General features: G+C 32.7%; 1 protein-coding gene across 12 annotated transcripts in view; it reads left to right on the top strand.

Annotated features, from left to right (window-relative positions):
* LOC127279858 (1-phosphatidylinositol 4,5-bisphosphate phosphodiesterase gamma-1) overlaps nucleotides 1-14,132 on the top strand; it is a 449,077-nt gene that overhangs the window by 62,190 nt on the left and 372,755 nt on the right. For all 12 annotated transcript variants that reach the window (XR_007842717.1, XR_007842720.1, XR_007842718.1 and 9 more), the window contains one exon: nucleotides 2,160-2,366. Coding sequence is in view for 8 of the 12 variants with exons in the window: in XM_051302488.1 (XP_051158445.1) it covers nucleotides 2,160-2,366 (207 nt within the window). In the remaining 4 variants the exon portion in view is untranslated. The remainder of the gene's footprint in view (nucleotides 1-2,159; nucleotides 2,367-14,132) is intronic.

The following is a 14,132-nucleotide window of genomic DNA, read 5'->3' as shown; positions in this document are numbered from 1 at the left end:
AAGTGAAACTTGGCAGTCTCTTAGGTATTAGCCTAACTTCAAATTTTAGCCATTTCCGGTTAAAAAATATTAATTTGTACAGAAGATATGCTACTTTTTTAAAAATTAGAATAATAAAAAATTATTTATTTCTTAATAGATTGTTTCTAAACTTTCTATACTTGAGTATTAAATGATAATTAGACACATTTTAGATTAATTTTTCAAAAATTAAAAAGTTAAAACTGAGATATAGCTATAAAACTGTTTTTGGGGTTAAAAAATCCAAATAACTATTATTGTAACCAAGTGCTTTCAAACTTAATTCAGGGGTATTTTTAGGATCTGTGATTAAGATTTTCACGTCAAAATAATATTCCAAATTGCAAATTTAAAGTCTCTAGTTCAAAAATTTGAGAATCAAAAAATCGAATAATAAGTAATTGTAATAATTGAATTTATGCGTCCTAAAATGAATTTGTTTGTCCAATTCTGAAATTATAAATTACAGATTTGTACCCACACAGAAGCAAATATTCGACGAATGTTATTAAAGAGCCATAGAAAATGCAGTATTTTATCGTTTATAATCATAGTATTCTTTTGAGTGTCTGTATTTTTGTGATCGAATATTCGATTAGATTTTGGTGCTGTGTGGGTGAGATGTATAATTTGGTATAATTAAGTTTAAATCGGAATTTAAGTTTGAGGAAGATGTAAATGAATTCTGATCAATTTACACATGGTCCGGGTGAGAATACTATATACATAGTAATTAAAAAACATAATTTTAGTACAAAAATACTATTAGTCACACGCCACTAGATGTCGAGACCCGTCGAAGGCGGGATCGACAGCTAGTATTTAATATTTTTAAAGTATTTAATATTTTCAAACCTAAACAGTCTCAATGTTCTGAACAAGCTCGAAGACCTACTCACCTTCGATGACTGGATACCGAGAGCCGGACGTAACATCGGACGATGTTGTACATTTCAATACCAGATGGTTAACAGCTTTATCTTTGTTCCCACTTTATCTCTTTCTTAAAACACCACAGCTTTTCTCTTACCATTAACTTTCTTAATCTTATTTTCTGAACAAGGAACGGGCAGAGAAGACTTAACTGGTAACATCACAAATTGATTCCACTTCTATCATCCACTAGCGCGCGCAACTTTTAATTAAAATTTCGTCGACGGTCAAAATTACTACCATTACTCGTTACTCCTCCTAGAGTAATTTCTAAAGAGACTCCACCAGAAGAAGCTTTTTACCTCTTGTGACTGGTATCCAAACTAACATTGGATTCGTATTCAGTGACCCCCAAAACCCCCGAGTAACAAATTTCAAGCAAATCTGGTTGATTTTTAATATTTTTGTCCGCCATCTTGGATCAGATATTTTTAATTTTTTTAATGTCAAATTTGAATTCAGCGACCTCATAAACCCTTATATAATAAGTTTTTGGAACCACATCATGGATTTTTTCTCAAACACGGAAAGGGTTAAAACCACAAAAAGCAAAACTAGTTTTGTTTTTTTATTGTTAATAATAATTCGTAGAGGACGCCAAAGTAGAGCTCTAAAATTTGTAAGGTTTTGCGGTACATTTTTGAAGTTTCAAAAAAGCAGATTAAAGCTAAAAACTTAAAGATTGGGTTAAAATTTGAAAAAGTAAAATATGTTTTGTAGTTAGTGGAATATGTTAAAAAATGTTCGAGAATGTTTCTCTAAAACCCAGGAGCGAGGCGGTGAAAAGTAATGATTGACGGCTGAGTTGTAGGAAAACATGCATGCATCTATGTTAGAAGTCTCTAACTTTTTTCTAACTTAAAATATCTTGTTTTAAAGTCAGCACCAAATTTCTACTCCTCGCATGTCAGCCGTACCGACAAACTCAGCAAGCTGCTTGAGGCTCTGAACTCCCTCATTGTCAGATAGCAGAACTGTTTGGAGCAAGTTTACTATGCCAAGTTGCAAGTTAGCACGGGAAATTTAATGCAGTATTGAGACATATAACGATATATCTACTGTTTGCATTGCAAGTTTGCAGCAAATTGTTTTAGCGAACTTGAAGAAAATTTTTTTAGCAAACGTGAAGAAAACTTGCATCAGATTAATTTGCAATGCTAATTATGATATTTATTATTATATTTTTATTATCTTTAATTATTTAGGTACTTGATGGGTGATCAAATAAGTAGCATAAGCAGTTGTCAAGCTTATGTCAGAGCATTAAGAAATGGTTGTCGATGCATTGAATTGGATTGTTGGGATGGCCCAGACGGGATGCCCTTTATTTTTCATGGACATACATTAACATCAAAAATTAAATTTTTGGATGTTATCAAAACAATCAAGGAGCATGCATTTGCAACATCCGAGTAAGTTAAAAAATATTTGGTTTATAATAATAAATTGTTAATATCTATGCAATTTCATCAACACTTTCTCGCTTAATCTGAATCAGTGGAAATTTTACTGGTTACAGCTGCGCAATGATTTTAATGATTCTAAGTTATTAAAATCTCAAATTTTTTTTATGAACTTGTACAAGAACATGAACGGTTTCATGTACAAGTACTTGTACATAAACCGACACAAGAATATTTACAATAACATGTGGGGCGCTCTACGTGAAGCGGACAACCCCAACCTTGTCATGTAAAAAACGTAATTTTTGCAATGCTGCTATTTCCATTAAAATGAATGAAATAAAAAAAAGTACGGGTGTATTTTGTAGTAAATTTAACGATCTTTAAAGTAGTGGAGTTAGTTTTTAAAATAACTTTAATTTTCATTGAAAAAAGTAAAAATGAAATTTTCAAATTCATTTTTCACGACGTTCGACCATTTTAATTTTTTTTAAATTGCTTAAAAAATTGTTTAAAGTATGTTGATTATGTGTGCCAAATTTCAGAATGGCATCTTTTGTCGTTTAATACTTATTTAATTTCAAAAGCCGTTGTGTTTCAAACAGAAAATGAGTGAATGTCAATTACGGGTTAGACGATTTCAATATATGCAACTGAGTTCACGCTATTGTTAAATTAAGAGACAAGAATTTACTTCAGTTTATAACCACAAAAAATCGTATTATTTTTTAAATTTCATCTTTTAATTATAAATATTATTTCATATTTATCATTTTAAATAAAGAATTCTAATATTAACTAAATGGCGCCTCTAGGTGACCGATGTTTTAATCCGTTCCACATAGCTCGACATCGAAAAGCTAGGGGTATTTCAAAATATTCAAAATACGTTTTATCTTATTAAAAAAATTATATGTGTTTACATATTAACTAAAAAATTTGTTTAAAATATTATTCTTCTATTGAATTAAATTTATTTATTTTTTTATATCTAATTATGGTTAATTATAATTAAGGTTAATTGTATTTAATGCAACACAATTTTTTATTCTGGAAAAAAAATTCAAAAAAATTAACCTTGACTGCGAAATTATTTATTTATAACTTAATTCGATATTTTATATAGGGATTCGAAAGATTTCAAAGAATTTATCGATGAAATGGAACATTTGAAGGACGTTTACGTGTGTTCTTCATGTAGAAATCGACTCCAAAGGGAACCACTTCAGTCAAAAGTTGATGATCTAATAAATAATGATTATGAAATGAGATACGAAAATACGAATAATCAACCTGAGTTAAGAGGGGATAAGCTTACTGTTGAAGAGGAAATAACAGTAGATTCGGAAATTTTGGACCAACTCAAAGAAAAATTTAATGACCCGACTACGTCAAAAAGTGTAAAAACAATGATTCTTACTTGTGCACCTAAATCTTGGAGTGAGAATAAACTTTCCAAAGAGTTTGGAACATCTAGAAGGCAGGCGAAAAATGCGAAGAAATTAGTTGAAAAATATGGCATTTTATCATCACCAACTCCTCGAATTGGACAGCGGTTATCAGTTGAAACTGAAAACCTGGTAAAAGCATTTTATCTTAGAGAAGATAATAGCCGAATGATGCCTGTAAAAAAAGATTTTGTATCGGTAAAACTAGAAGACGGTACCAGGTGTAATATACAAAAACAATTTCTCCTGTGCAACATTGAAGAGCTCTATGAACTGTTTAAGCAAGAGTACCCTGAAATAAAAATAGGATTAGCAAAATTTTATTCGTTGCGACCTAAGCAGTGTGTACTTGCTGGTGATTCAGGTACACATCTTGTGTGTACCTGTACCTATCACCAAAATGTAAAATTAATGTTGACAGGAGCAAATATTCCGTCTCTTACCGCCGAAACCGAAATGCCCTTGCCATCATATAAAGAATGTCTGTAAAAAATTATGTGTGCCAATCCCTCGCCAAATTGCCATTTGATGACCAAAAAATCACCTTCAAGTGAACGCTGTAATTCTTGTCCTGGAACTGATGCTCTTGCAGAACACCTGAGAATGGTCTTTGATGTCAATGATATCTCTACAGTTCAATTTGAACCATGGGTTGGCAACGAGCGCTTTTCAATTGCGACTAAAACACTCGAAACTGGAGATTTTATAGATAGTTTTTGCAAGAGCCTTGACGTCTTAAGACCGCACGCATACATTGCTGATCAACAAGCACTTTATTTCAAGAATCTCAAAGATACAATCAGTGAAGGGGAAATAATGGTTCAATGCGATTTCGCTGAAAATTACAGTTTCGTAGTGCAAGATGCTGCACAGGCGTTCAATTGGAATAATGATCAAGCCACTCTTCTGACGTCGGTATTTTATTACAGAAATGAACAAAAATTAGAGCATGAAAGCATCGTCATGATTTCTGATGATCTGAAACACGATACTGTCAGTTTTTACACCTTATACGAATTCTTTACCAGCATCTTCGAGACAAGGGTTTGCAAATTTCAAAAATCATTTATGTGACAGATGGAGCACCACAGCAATTTAAAAATAGATTTAACTTTGCAAATCTTTCGGTCTATATGGAAGATTTTGGAATCGATGTCGAATTTCATTTTCACGCCACTGCGCATGGTAAAGGGCCATGTGACGGACTTGGAGGCAATCTCAAACGTTTGGCATCTAGAGCAAGTCTTCAGGTGCCTATTGAAAGAGCGATCACGACTCCCAGACGATTATATGATTGGGCAAAGAAGTCTTTATCAGAGACAAATGTTTATTTTTGCAGCAAAGAAGAAATTGATCAGCAAAGAAATAATTTAAAGCCACGTTTCAATGCTGCTGTAACTATCCCCGGTACAAAGATGTTCCATGCATTCATTCCAACTCCGGATGGCATTCTAGTTAAGAAAACTAGCAATAGCGCTACGAGTAAACTGATGCAAGTTTTTAAGTAGAATGTTTTTGTCGAATGCTACAGTACTTTCAATAAATAATACAAGACGATTTTGTATTAAAGTTAATTAAACTGTTTTCTCGAAACAAAATCTGTTTCATTTATATATTCTAATTCGTGTAGTTCTTATAATTTTGAATCTGTATTGTTTTAAAATTAGTTAAAAATCAATTAATAATCAAACTTAATTAAAAAATTAACAAATCAAAAAATAAATAAAAGAAATTAATTAATAAATATAATAATTTAATAAATTAAAAAATAAATAAAAAAAATTAAAATCTATCTTATAAATAAAAAAATTAACTCGATGATTAAAAAAAATAAAGGTTATTTTGTTTTCTAGTAAAAAAACACGGTATTAAAAATCTTGAATTAGTAAAAACTTTTTAATGTAGTGTCCTTCAATTCTATTTAATAGAGTCTCGATTTCTTTGTTTACATTTTTCATTTTAAAAAATATATATTTTTACGGTTATACCTTGAAAAAATAAATTCAAAATATTACATTTTGTGTCACTTGTTTAAACATTACCGTGAACTCAGTTGCATATATTGAAGTCGCCTAACCCATAATCGACAATCACTAATTTTCTGTTTGAAACACATCGACTGTTAAAATTAAATAAGTATTAAACGACAAAAGATGCCATTCTGAAATTTGGCACACATAATCAACATACTTTAAACAATTTTTTAAGCAATTTAAAAAAAAAATTAAAATGGTCGAACGTCGTGAAAAATGAATTTAAAAATTTCATTTTTACTTTTTTCAATGAAAATTAAAGTTATTTTAAAAACTAACTCCACTACTTTAAAGATCGTTTTTACTACAAAATACACGCGTACTTTTTTTATTTCATTCATTTTAATGGAAATAGCAGCATTTCAAAAATTACGTTTTTTACATGACAAGGTTGGGGTTGTCCGCTTCACGTAGAGCGCCCCATGTACAAGAACATGTACATTTTCTTGTATACAAATATTAAATATATGTTCTTGTACAAGATCTTGTGTAAGATCTTGCAAAAGAACTTGTTCCAAATTCTGGTACCAAAATTGTACATGTTCTCACTAGAACAAGTACAAGTCTAGCTGTTGAACATGTTGATTTTCTTGTACAAGATCTTGTACAGGGATTTTCAATAAGGATGAAATTCAGAAAAACGGTACATTGGAAATAAGTTTTCAGCATGGTTGCACATTTTATTAATTAACAAAGTTAATTTGAACAAAATTACAGTTTTGTTTTGATGGCCCATATACTCATATATTTAATATCAATAAATATAATACTAATTTCTAAATCAAAATCAGTGAAATTTCACTTATTAAAAGTTTTGTAGCTGAAGTATGAGACGTCTCAATTCATTATCCGAAATACTCACAGCGCCACGATAGCAGCTTTACATAGGCGTCGCAACTGGGCAATATTTATACTGGTACTTATTAAAGAAGAGGGAAGTATTTCGTTGTAGATGTCTACATTCATTTCAAAAACATTTTGCTTCTTCATAGAGAATAGTTTTCTCTATATTTATTTCTTTTTTAGCAGATGTTTCATAACTATTTTCACGGCAAACGAAAACTACGGGAGTGCACTTGAGTAATCGATTCGAGGAAAACCTAAGAATTAATCAATTGGTTAAAAAATCAGGTATTCACTTGATACTATTGCTTGTCGTAAACTAGGAACATGTAGGACCTTCCTTAGAGAAGTTTCTTGACCTAGGGAGCGCACTGAAGGAAAGATGCGGCCCTGAGCTTCGCCTCTATCTTAAATAATATTAAAACTACAATTTTTTCCTTTTATTTTCTAAAAACTAATGAAATTTTGAAGGAAACGGCACCTTGACGAAGAGACTACGTTAATTTTTCAGTTAGATATCTAAAAAACCTAATTTTCAGTGTTTTTAATTTTTTTTTAATTCTCTAGGAAAAATTAATATTTTCTAATGTTCTTGGGTTTAAAATTATTCATGTTTGGTTTCGAATTTGATTGGCTCTGTCAAATATTCCATTTTTATAGTCTGAATCTTTCAAAATGGTGGAAATTTAATATTTAACAGAGCCAATCAAATTCAGTGATTCGACCGTAAAAATTAATCGTTCGCCGAAAACCAAACAGGTATATAAAAGCATCTTTACCTTTAAGCACCGTCAAGTACTTAAAAGCGCCATATGTTTGTGCCTGTGGGTTACTGTTCCGTTGATTTGTCCATATACACTGATTGATCGAGAGAGTGACTTTTTACTTTTAACAAGTGAAGTTTCATTTATTCAGATTAAGGGAAGAACAAGTGTCATTTTAATTCGTGAGATTTTTCGATTGTGTATTATTCTAAAATATTAATATTTACATGTATATTAGGGCGTTTCATCGAAAAGCTTTTTGTCGATATTTCAAAACCATAACTTCTTCTAACCCAAACATTATTTTAGAATTTTAGAAGGTTATTTAAAGGTCACTATTTTACTTCTGCGTTGCCAAATTAGGGGTTTTCCCACTAAATTTAGAAACTTTTTTGAGTCTTTATTGGTAATTTTAGAGTAACAATTTACTGGGAAAACTAAGTGGGTTTTTAATTTTTCAAGTTTTTTTAAGAGACATTTTAAATTCTTTATAATTCAGACTTTACAAACTCAATAACAGATGTAACGAGGTGCATTAGATAGAAAAGAACACAAATATATCTCTATCCTTGTCTAACTTATATGCTTGACGTTCACGAAGGTTTTCTGCTTGGTCCTTCTTAATATTGATGAAAAGATTTATTATTAAAAATTAAATTTTTAAAAAACTTTTTTGACAAAATGAAACTGGTTTAAGGGTAGGTCCCAGTAAGGCAGCACCATCTATATCGAAACTAAAATTTCGTAAAATTTTTTACAGTATTTACTTGAAAACAAGACAATAAAATGCTTTTTCCTTTAGGATAATTGATTATTGTCAAGAAATACAGCAGCTAAAACTTTTTTTGAGTTAAAATAATGAAAAAAAATTAATGACGATAAATTAAATATGGAAATATTTTTTACGAAAACTTTTAAGATATTTTCTCGGAAATAATAAGAAAGAATGCAATTTCCGTTTCGAGAATTAATAAACACTGAAAAATACACCAGCTGAGATTCACCAATCACGAAAATAATAACAAAAACATTTTTTTTAACATAACTGGTGAACATAATCTTTTTAGTATTGTTTAAATAATTAGAAACAATAATTGAAATACAAAATTACTCTGCAAATGATGACAACCTAAAAATCTGGAATTCCAGCTAAAATAATTTCGAGTAACAATAATAACAATAATAATAAATAAAAAAAATAGTAATTAGTTTTTTATAATTGTCTAGTGTTTAAATTAAATTATCAATAAATCATTTAAAATCAAATAAACATACAAAATGTTTATTTGCCTAGAAAATATTAAAAATATGCACGAATTCATAGAATTATTAGGTACAGTGAAACACGTTGAGCACTTATTCTAATATCACTGATCAGAATGGCCGAGTTGCGTAAAGCGTGCGTTTCTTTCGTTCCCGTTGAAATTACGAGAAGTGTTTCAAGGTTCATGTTATGACATGCATATTAATATAATAATTATAATTGTTTCAGTGTTGTTAATAGTACAGTCAAGTTGTGGATATGTTGCTTCAATCGTTTCACTTATATAATTTTTTTTAAAAATTAAGTTATTTCGATGGATATTGATTTGTCTAAATTAATTGCATCTCCATGCTATTCATTACACTTTCTTTTCAATTTCTACACAAAAGGGAGAACCTTTGTCGGACATTCTGGGGCGATGCTTACCACGTTACCACATAATTATGGATATCAAACCAGTTACCCTGCCAGTAATACTTGCTAGCTACTCGACTTCTAAATGTCCCGTTGATCGGTTATCATGTGCATCTTTTATCACTCTTTCTCTGAATCTTTCCGGGACGACCAATTTCCACTCTTGTTCGGTACCAGCAAAAGGCAATCAAACCAGCATTTCCCAAAATTTTCAACACTTTTTTCAATCAACATACTTGCTCTTCGAATGTATTAGTGACAATTATTATGTCATCTAAATATCCAAAGACAACTGGTTTGAATTTTGGTCCAAACAAGGAATCTATGAGACGCTGAAATGTCATTGGAGCATTTGTCAGTCCAAATGGCATTCTTTTAAATTGAAAAAGTCCAAGATCAAGGACTGAGAATGCAGTATATTTCATACTGTACGCTGACATTGGCACCTAATGGTACTATACTCATCCCATGCTCCTCACCTTGAGATAACACTAACTCATCCACTATTGCATGGATTTCCTGACGCTGATCTTGCGTTAATTCACAAATTCCTGCACACTCTGCAGAGATCAAATCATTCTTATGCTGATTCAATTTAGTCACGAACTCGTGCCACTTTGGCCACTGACTCTTCACAAACCTTTGCCCAGTTGAAACTTTAAATCCATCTCGCGACAAAAGTCAGCACCTAGGATCAGATCATGTGTCAAAGAATTCAACGCTCTCAACTCAAAAGATTGTGAATATCCATCTACTGTTAACCACAACCTTAATGTTTATAGTGTTTTCGTAGATCCTCCAATTGCACTTTGGGTCGTTGACTCAGTTACAACAAGTCTATCTTTGAACTTTGCAGCGAGTCTTGGACTAACTACTGACACCATTGCACCGGAATTGAATAACGCTAAATATGGTCCATTGTCTGTGGACGCACCACCAATGGCTTCCTCTACACACGAATTGAGAACTGCATCACTTGCAGTATTCCCCCTCTTTGGTCTATAGGTTGTCGTGGCAAGTAGTTTATCAGAAATTGACGATAGATAGGGTGTGTGGAGAGAGTGTGGATAGATAAGAATGTAAGGAGAAAATTAGATAGACGCGTGCGAAACGACTTACCGCACAGATGTGTATAAGTAGACTTTGTGGAGTGACAATATAAATTTCTTTATACATAAATAAATAGTAATTTTATATAAGTATCTTTTATCCTTTTATTTTAATTTAACCCAGTCCTAATAACAACATTTTGGCGACCGTGACAGGATACAGGTGAGTGAAAATCAAGAGTTTGTGATTGTAGTGTGCCACGAGGCGTTAAGTGCTTGTAATAGAAAAGTAATATGAAAGCTTTGAAGAAGCAAAGGAAATCTCAAAGGGCCCTCTTCACCAGAAACTATAATTCGTTTTTGTCAGAATTGACTGGACAGGGTACGAGAGAAGATAAATTAGTTGCTTTTCAAATGTTAAAGAACAAGGTGACGGAGTTAGAGGTCATACATTTCAAATTTACAGAAAAACTCTTTGAATTAGAGGAAGATGAAGAGGAAATACCTAGGGAATTGGAAAGTAATAATGCCTATAAGAGACAGTATTAGTCTGCGACAATAAAAGTCTCAGAATTGATGATACCACCGAGTAGCCCACACCAGTCTACGTTTCCTTCAGCAGCAACAGCAGTTCAAAGTTTGTGCAGTAGGCTAGTGTGACCGATTTATGGTGTTTAGACGTAATTGGAGTTACTGATCCAATTGAAAAAGTAGATAGATTGACTGGCGATAAGAAAATTCAAGAGTTAATAATGAATACAGCACAGTTAGCTGCGGATGGTCGGTACGAGGTCAAGTTACCATTTAAAGTAGACCACACGATTAACTCGAGTAATTATTAAATATCGCGAAACCGATTAATGAGAACGATTGAAAATCTTGAGGGTCAAAATTTGTTTCAAGATTATGATAATATTTTTAATACGTGGTTGTCAGAGGGGATTATTGAAGAAGTTTCAGAAAAAGAAAAGAAAGGGTTAAATCATTATTTACCGCATCGACTGGTGATTAAACACATGGTACAACAAAGATAAGACCTTTTTTTGATGCATCAGCATGTAAGAAGAGAAGTCCTTCGTTGAACCAGTGTTTAGAAAAAGGACCTAATTTGATTGAATTGGTTCCTTTGTCGCTTAATCGATTTCTTGAATACGAGATCGGTGTAGTGTCAGATGTAAAACAGGCCTTTTTGCAGATATGAATCAATGAATCGGATAGGAATTATCTGTTATTTCAATTAATCCAGCAGTACTTAATTTAGAAAATCAAAAAAATGTTACAAAGAGAACTATGTTGTCAGCTGCACATCGCGTTTTTGATCCTATCAGTTTCTTCTCTCTAGTAACACTGTTACCAAAATTATTGTTACAGGAACTGTGGTCAGAAAAAATAAACTGGGATACTGTTATTGATGATAAACGTAGCGAGATATTTACCTCATGGTTAAATGATTTAATGTTGATAAAAAACGTAGAAATACCACGTAAGATTGTAAGGGGAATTTTGACAGTTAATGTGTTTTGTGACGCTAGCGGCTCAGCGTACACCGCTGTAGTTTTTGCGAGAGTTGAATATATGGGTCAAGTTAATGTACAATTACTGAGCGCGAGATCTCGTATTGCGCCAAAAGGGAGCTGCACTATTCCACGCTTGGAATTGATGGCGGCCACAATCGGCGTTAGATTGGCGGATGCCACTGTAAAATCCTTGACTCGAGAAATTGCTCAAACTGCTTTTTGGTCTGACTCATCAACCGTCTTGGCCTGGATCAGACGTGATATTCAATGGGGCACATTTGTTCACAATAGAATTGAAGAGATTAGAACTCTTTTGAAAACGGAAGAGTGGAAACATGTGCCCGGTGAGTTGAACCCCGTAGACTTGCCGTCACGTGGTTATTCTCCCGCCCAGTTAGAAGAGTCTGAGTGGTGGCGTGGACCGAAATGGTTATATGAGTAAAGCGAGAAGTGGCCAGTATTTAGAGAAAAAATTGACGAGGAAGAGATACAACGAGAGCAAAAGAAGAAGGCAATATTTCAAATGTTTTTAGATCAAGATGAATTCTTTTTTTGTTCTCGATTCTCTTCTTATACAAAACTGGTGCGTTTTGTTGCATGGACTTTAAGATTCATGGGAAATTGTAGGGTGCGAATTCAATCACGTAAAGTAGCTAACGGTAGTCAAGCAAAAATTGATCAGAAATCGGGTGAACAATTAACGCAAAAAAAAATACAAATGGCAGAAATTCGATTATTGAGAAATTTGTAAAGCGCTATGTTTAATACGAATTTGGAAAATAAGCTATTGGTATCAAAACAAAGATTTTCAATAGTGAAGATAATTTCAATTTTTTAAGTCCAATTATTTTAGATAATAAACACGAGGTGGTACGTATGTTGATACGAGAAATACATGAGAAACTGTGTCATGCGGGAAGTCTTATTATTATGAGCAAATTGCGTGAAAAATTCTGGATAATATCTGCTAGAAGATCAGTAAGATCAGTTATTTCGAAATGTGTTATTTGTCAAAGACATCAAAGTAAGCACATGGAATTTGAACCCCCCCCCCTACCTGTGAATAGAGTGCGCGATGCGGCAATTTTTGAGATTACGAGAGTTGATTTTGCTGGTTCTGATTTCTTGTGTGGTGGGGAAAAGGCGTTAATCGTAATCTTCACGTGTGCTGTATATAGGGCCGTACATTTTGAGTTAGCATCGTCGTTATCAATGGATGAATTTATAGATTGCTTTCGAAGATTTATCGCTAGACGTGGGCGACCCAAGTGTATGCACAGCGACAATGGCACAAATTTTAAGGGAACAGCCAATGCCTTAAAAAGTTTGAACTGGGAAAGGGTAGCCAGGAACAGTTCAGTCTTAGAAATCGAATGGGTATTTAATCCACCGTCAGCGCCCTGGTGAGGGGATAGTGGGAGAGGTTGATAGGCGTGTTAAAGTCGATATTGCGGAAACTTTTGGGTAGAACCAGCTTGACTTATGAAAGTATGATGACAACGCTATGCGATGCGGAAGCGATAGTCAATTCTCGTCCATTGACGTATATCTCAGAAGATCAAGATGATCTTAAACCTTCATCACAGAAATCGGTGTACCAAATTTTGACATGTTATGTAACGAAAAACTAAATAAGAAATTTAAATACAGGCAAAAAATTTTCAATGATTTGAGAGTTAGATTTCGGTCCGACTACCTGGGTCAATTGGTGCTAAAGAATTCAAAGAAGGAAACGCGTAAAATAACGATTGGAGATATCGACTTGATTGGTAACAATAATTTGAAACGGATTGACTGGCCTCCTGCACGGGTCGCGACGGTGAAAAGAGATTATTTATATTAAAAACGAAAAATGGCATCTTAAAAAGACCTATTCAAAAGATCTATCCGTTAAAAGTATCAAGTAATAAAACAGAAATTGCTAACCACTTAACTGTTTACGACACATACGCTGTGTCGTGAAAAAGTTTGGCCATAACTGTTTGCGACACATACGTTGTGTCGTGATCACCTCAACTCAAAATAAATATAATTTGTACATAGATTGGTAGATATTTGTTTTTATATGAATATTGTATGACTATAAGCTTCATCGATGCAATTTTTTGTAATAATTAAGTAATCAGTTATTATTTAAATATGTTATTTGATTTATAAGAGCAGGTTAAATAACGAATTTCGATTTTTTTAGTCTTAACAAAAATTTTATTAATTCCTTTAAATAATTGATCAGGGACTGATACGGAAACGAAACAAAACGCCAAATCAATTTTGTGTAGTGTCGTGGTCAATCACAAACACATTTAATAATTTATAATGTTTTCGTGTCCTGACCGGACACTTTTAAATTAATGTGTATGTTTTCGTGTCCCGACCAGACACTTTTGAAAAAATTAAATGTTTTCGTGTCTGGACACGATACTTTTAAAATAATTAAATTTTT

This window comes from Leptopilina boulardi, unplaced genomic scaffold, assembly GCF_019393585.1.
Source record: "Leptopilina boulardi isolate dan_hultmark-lab unplaced genomic scaffold, ZJU_Lbou_2.1 LbouV2_224, whole genome shotgun sequence".
Classification (NCBI taxonomy): Eukaryota; Metazoa; Arthropoda; class Insecta; order Hymenoptera; family Figitidae; genus Leptopilina; species Leptopilina boulardi.
This window is presented reverse-complemented; position numbering and strand designations above follow the sequence as displayed.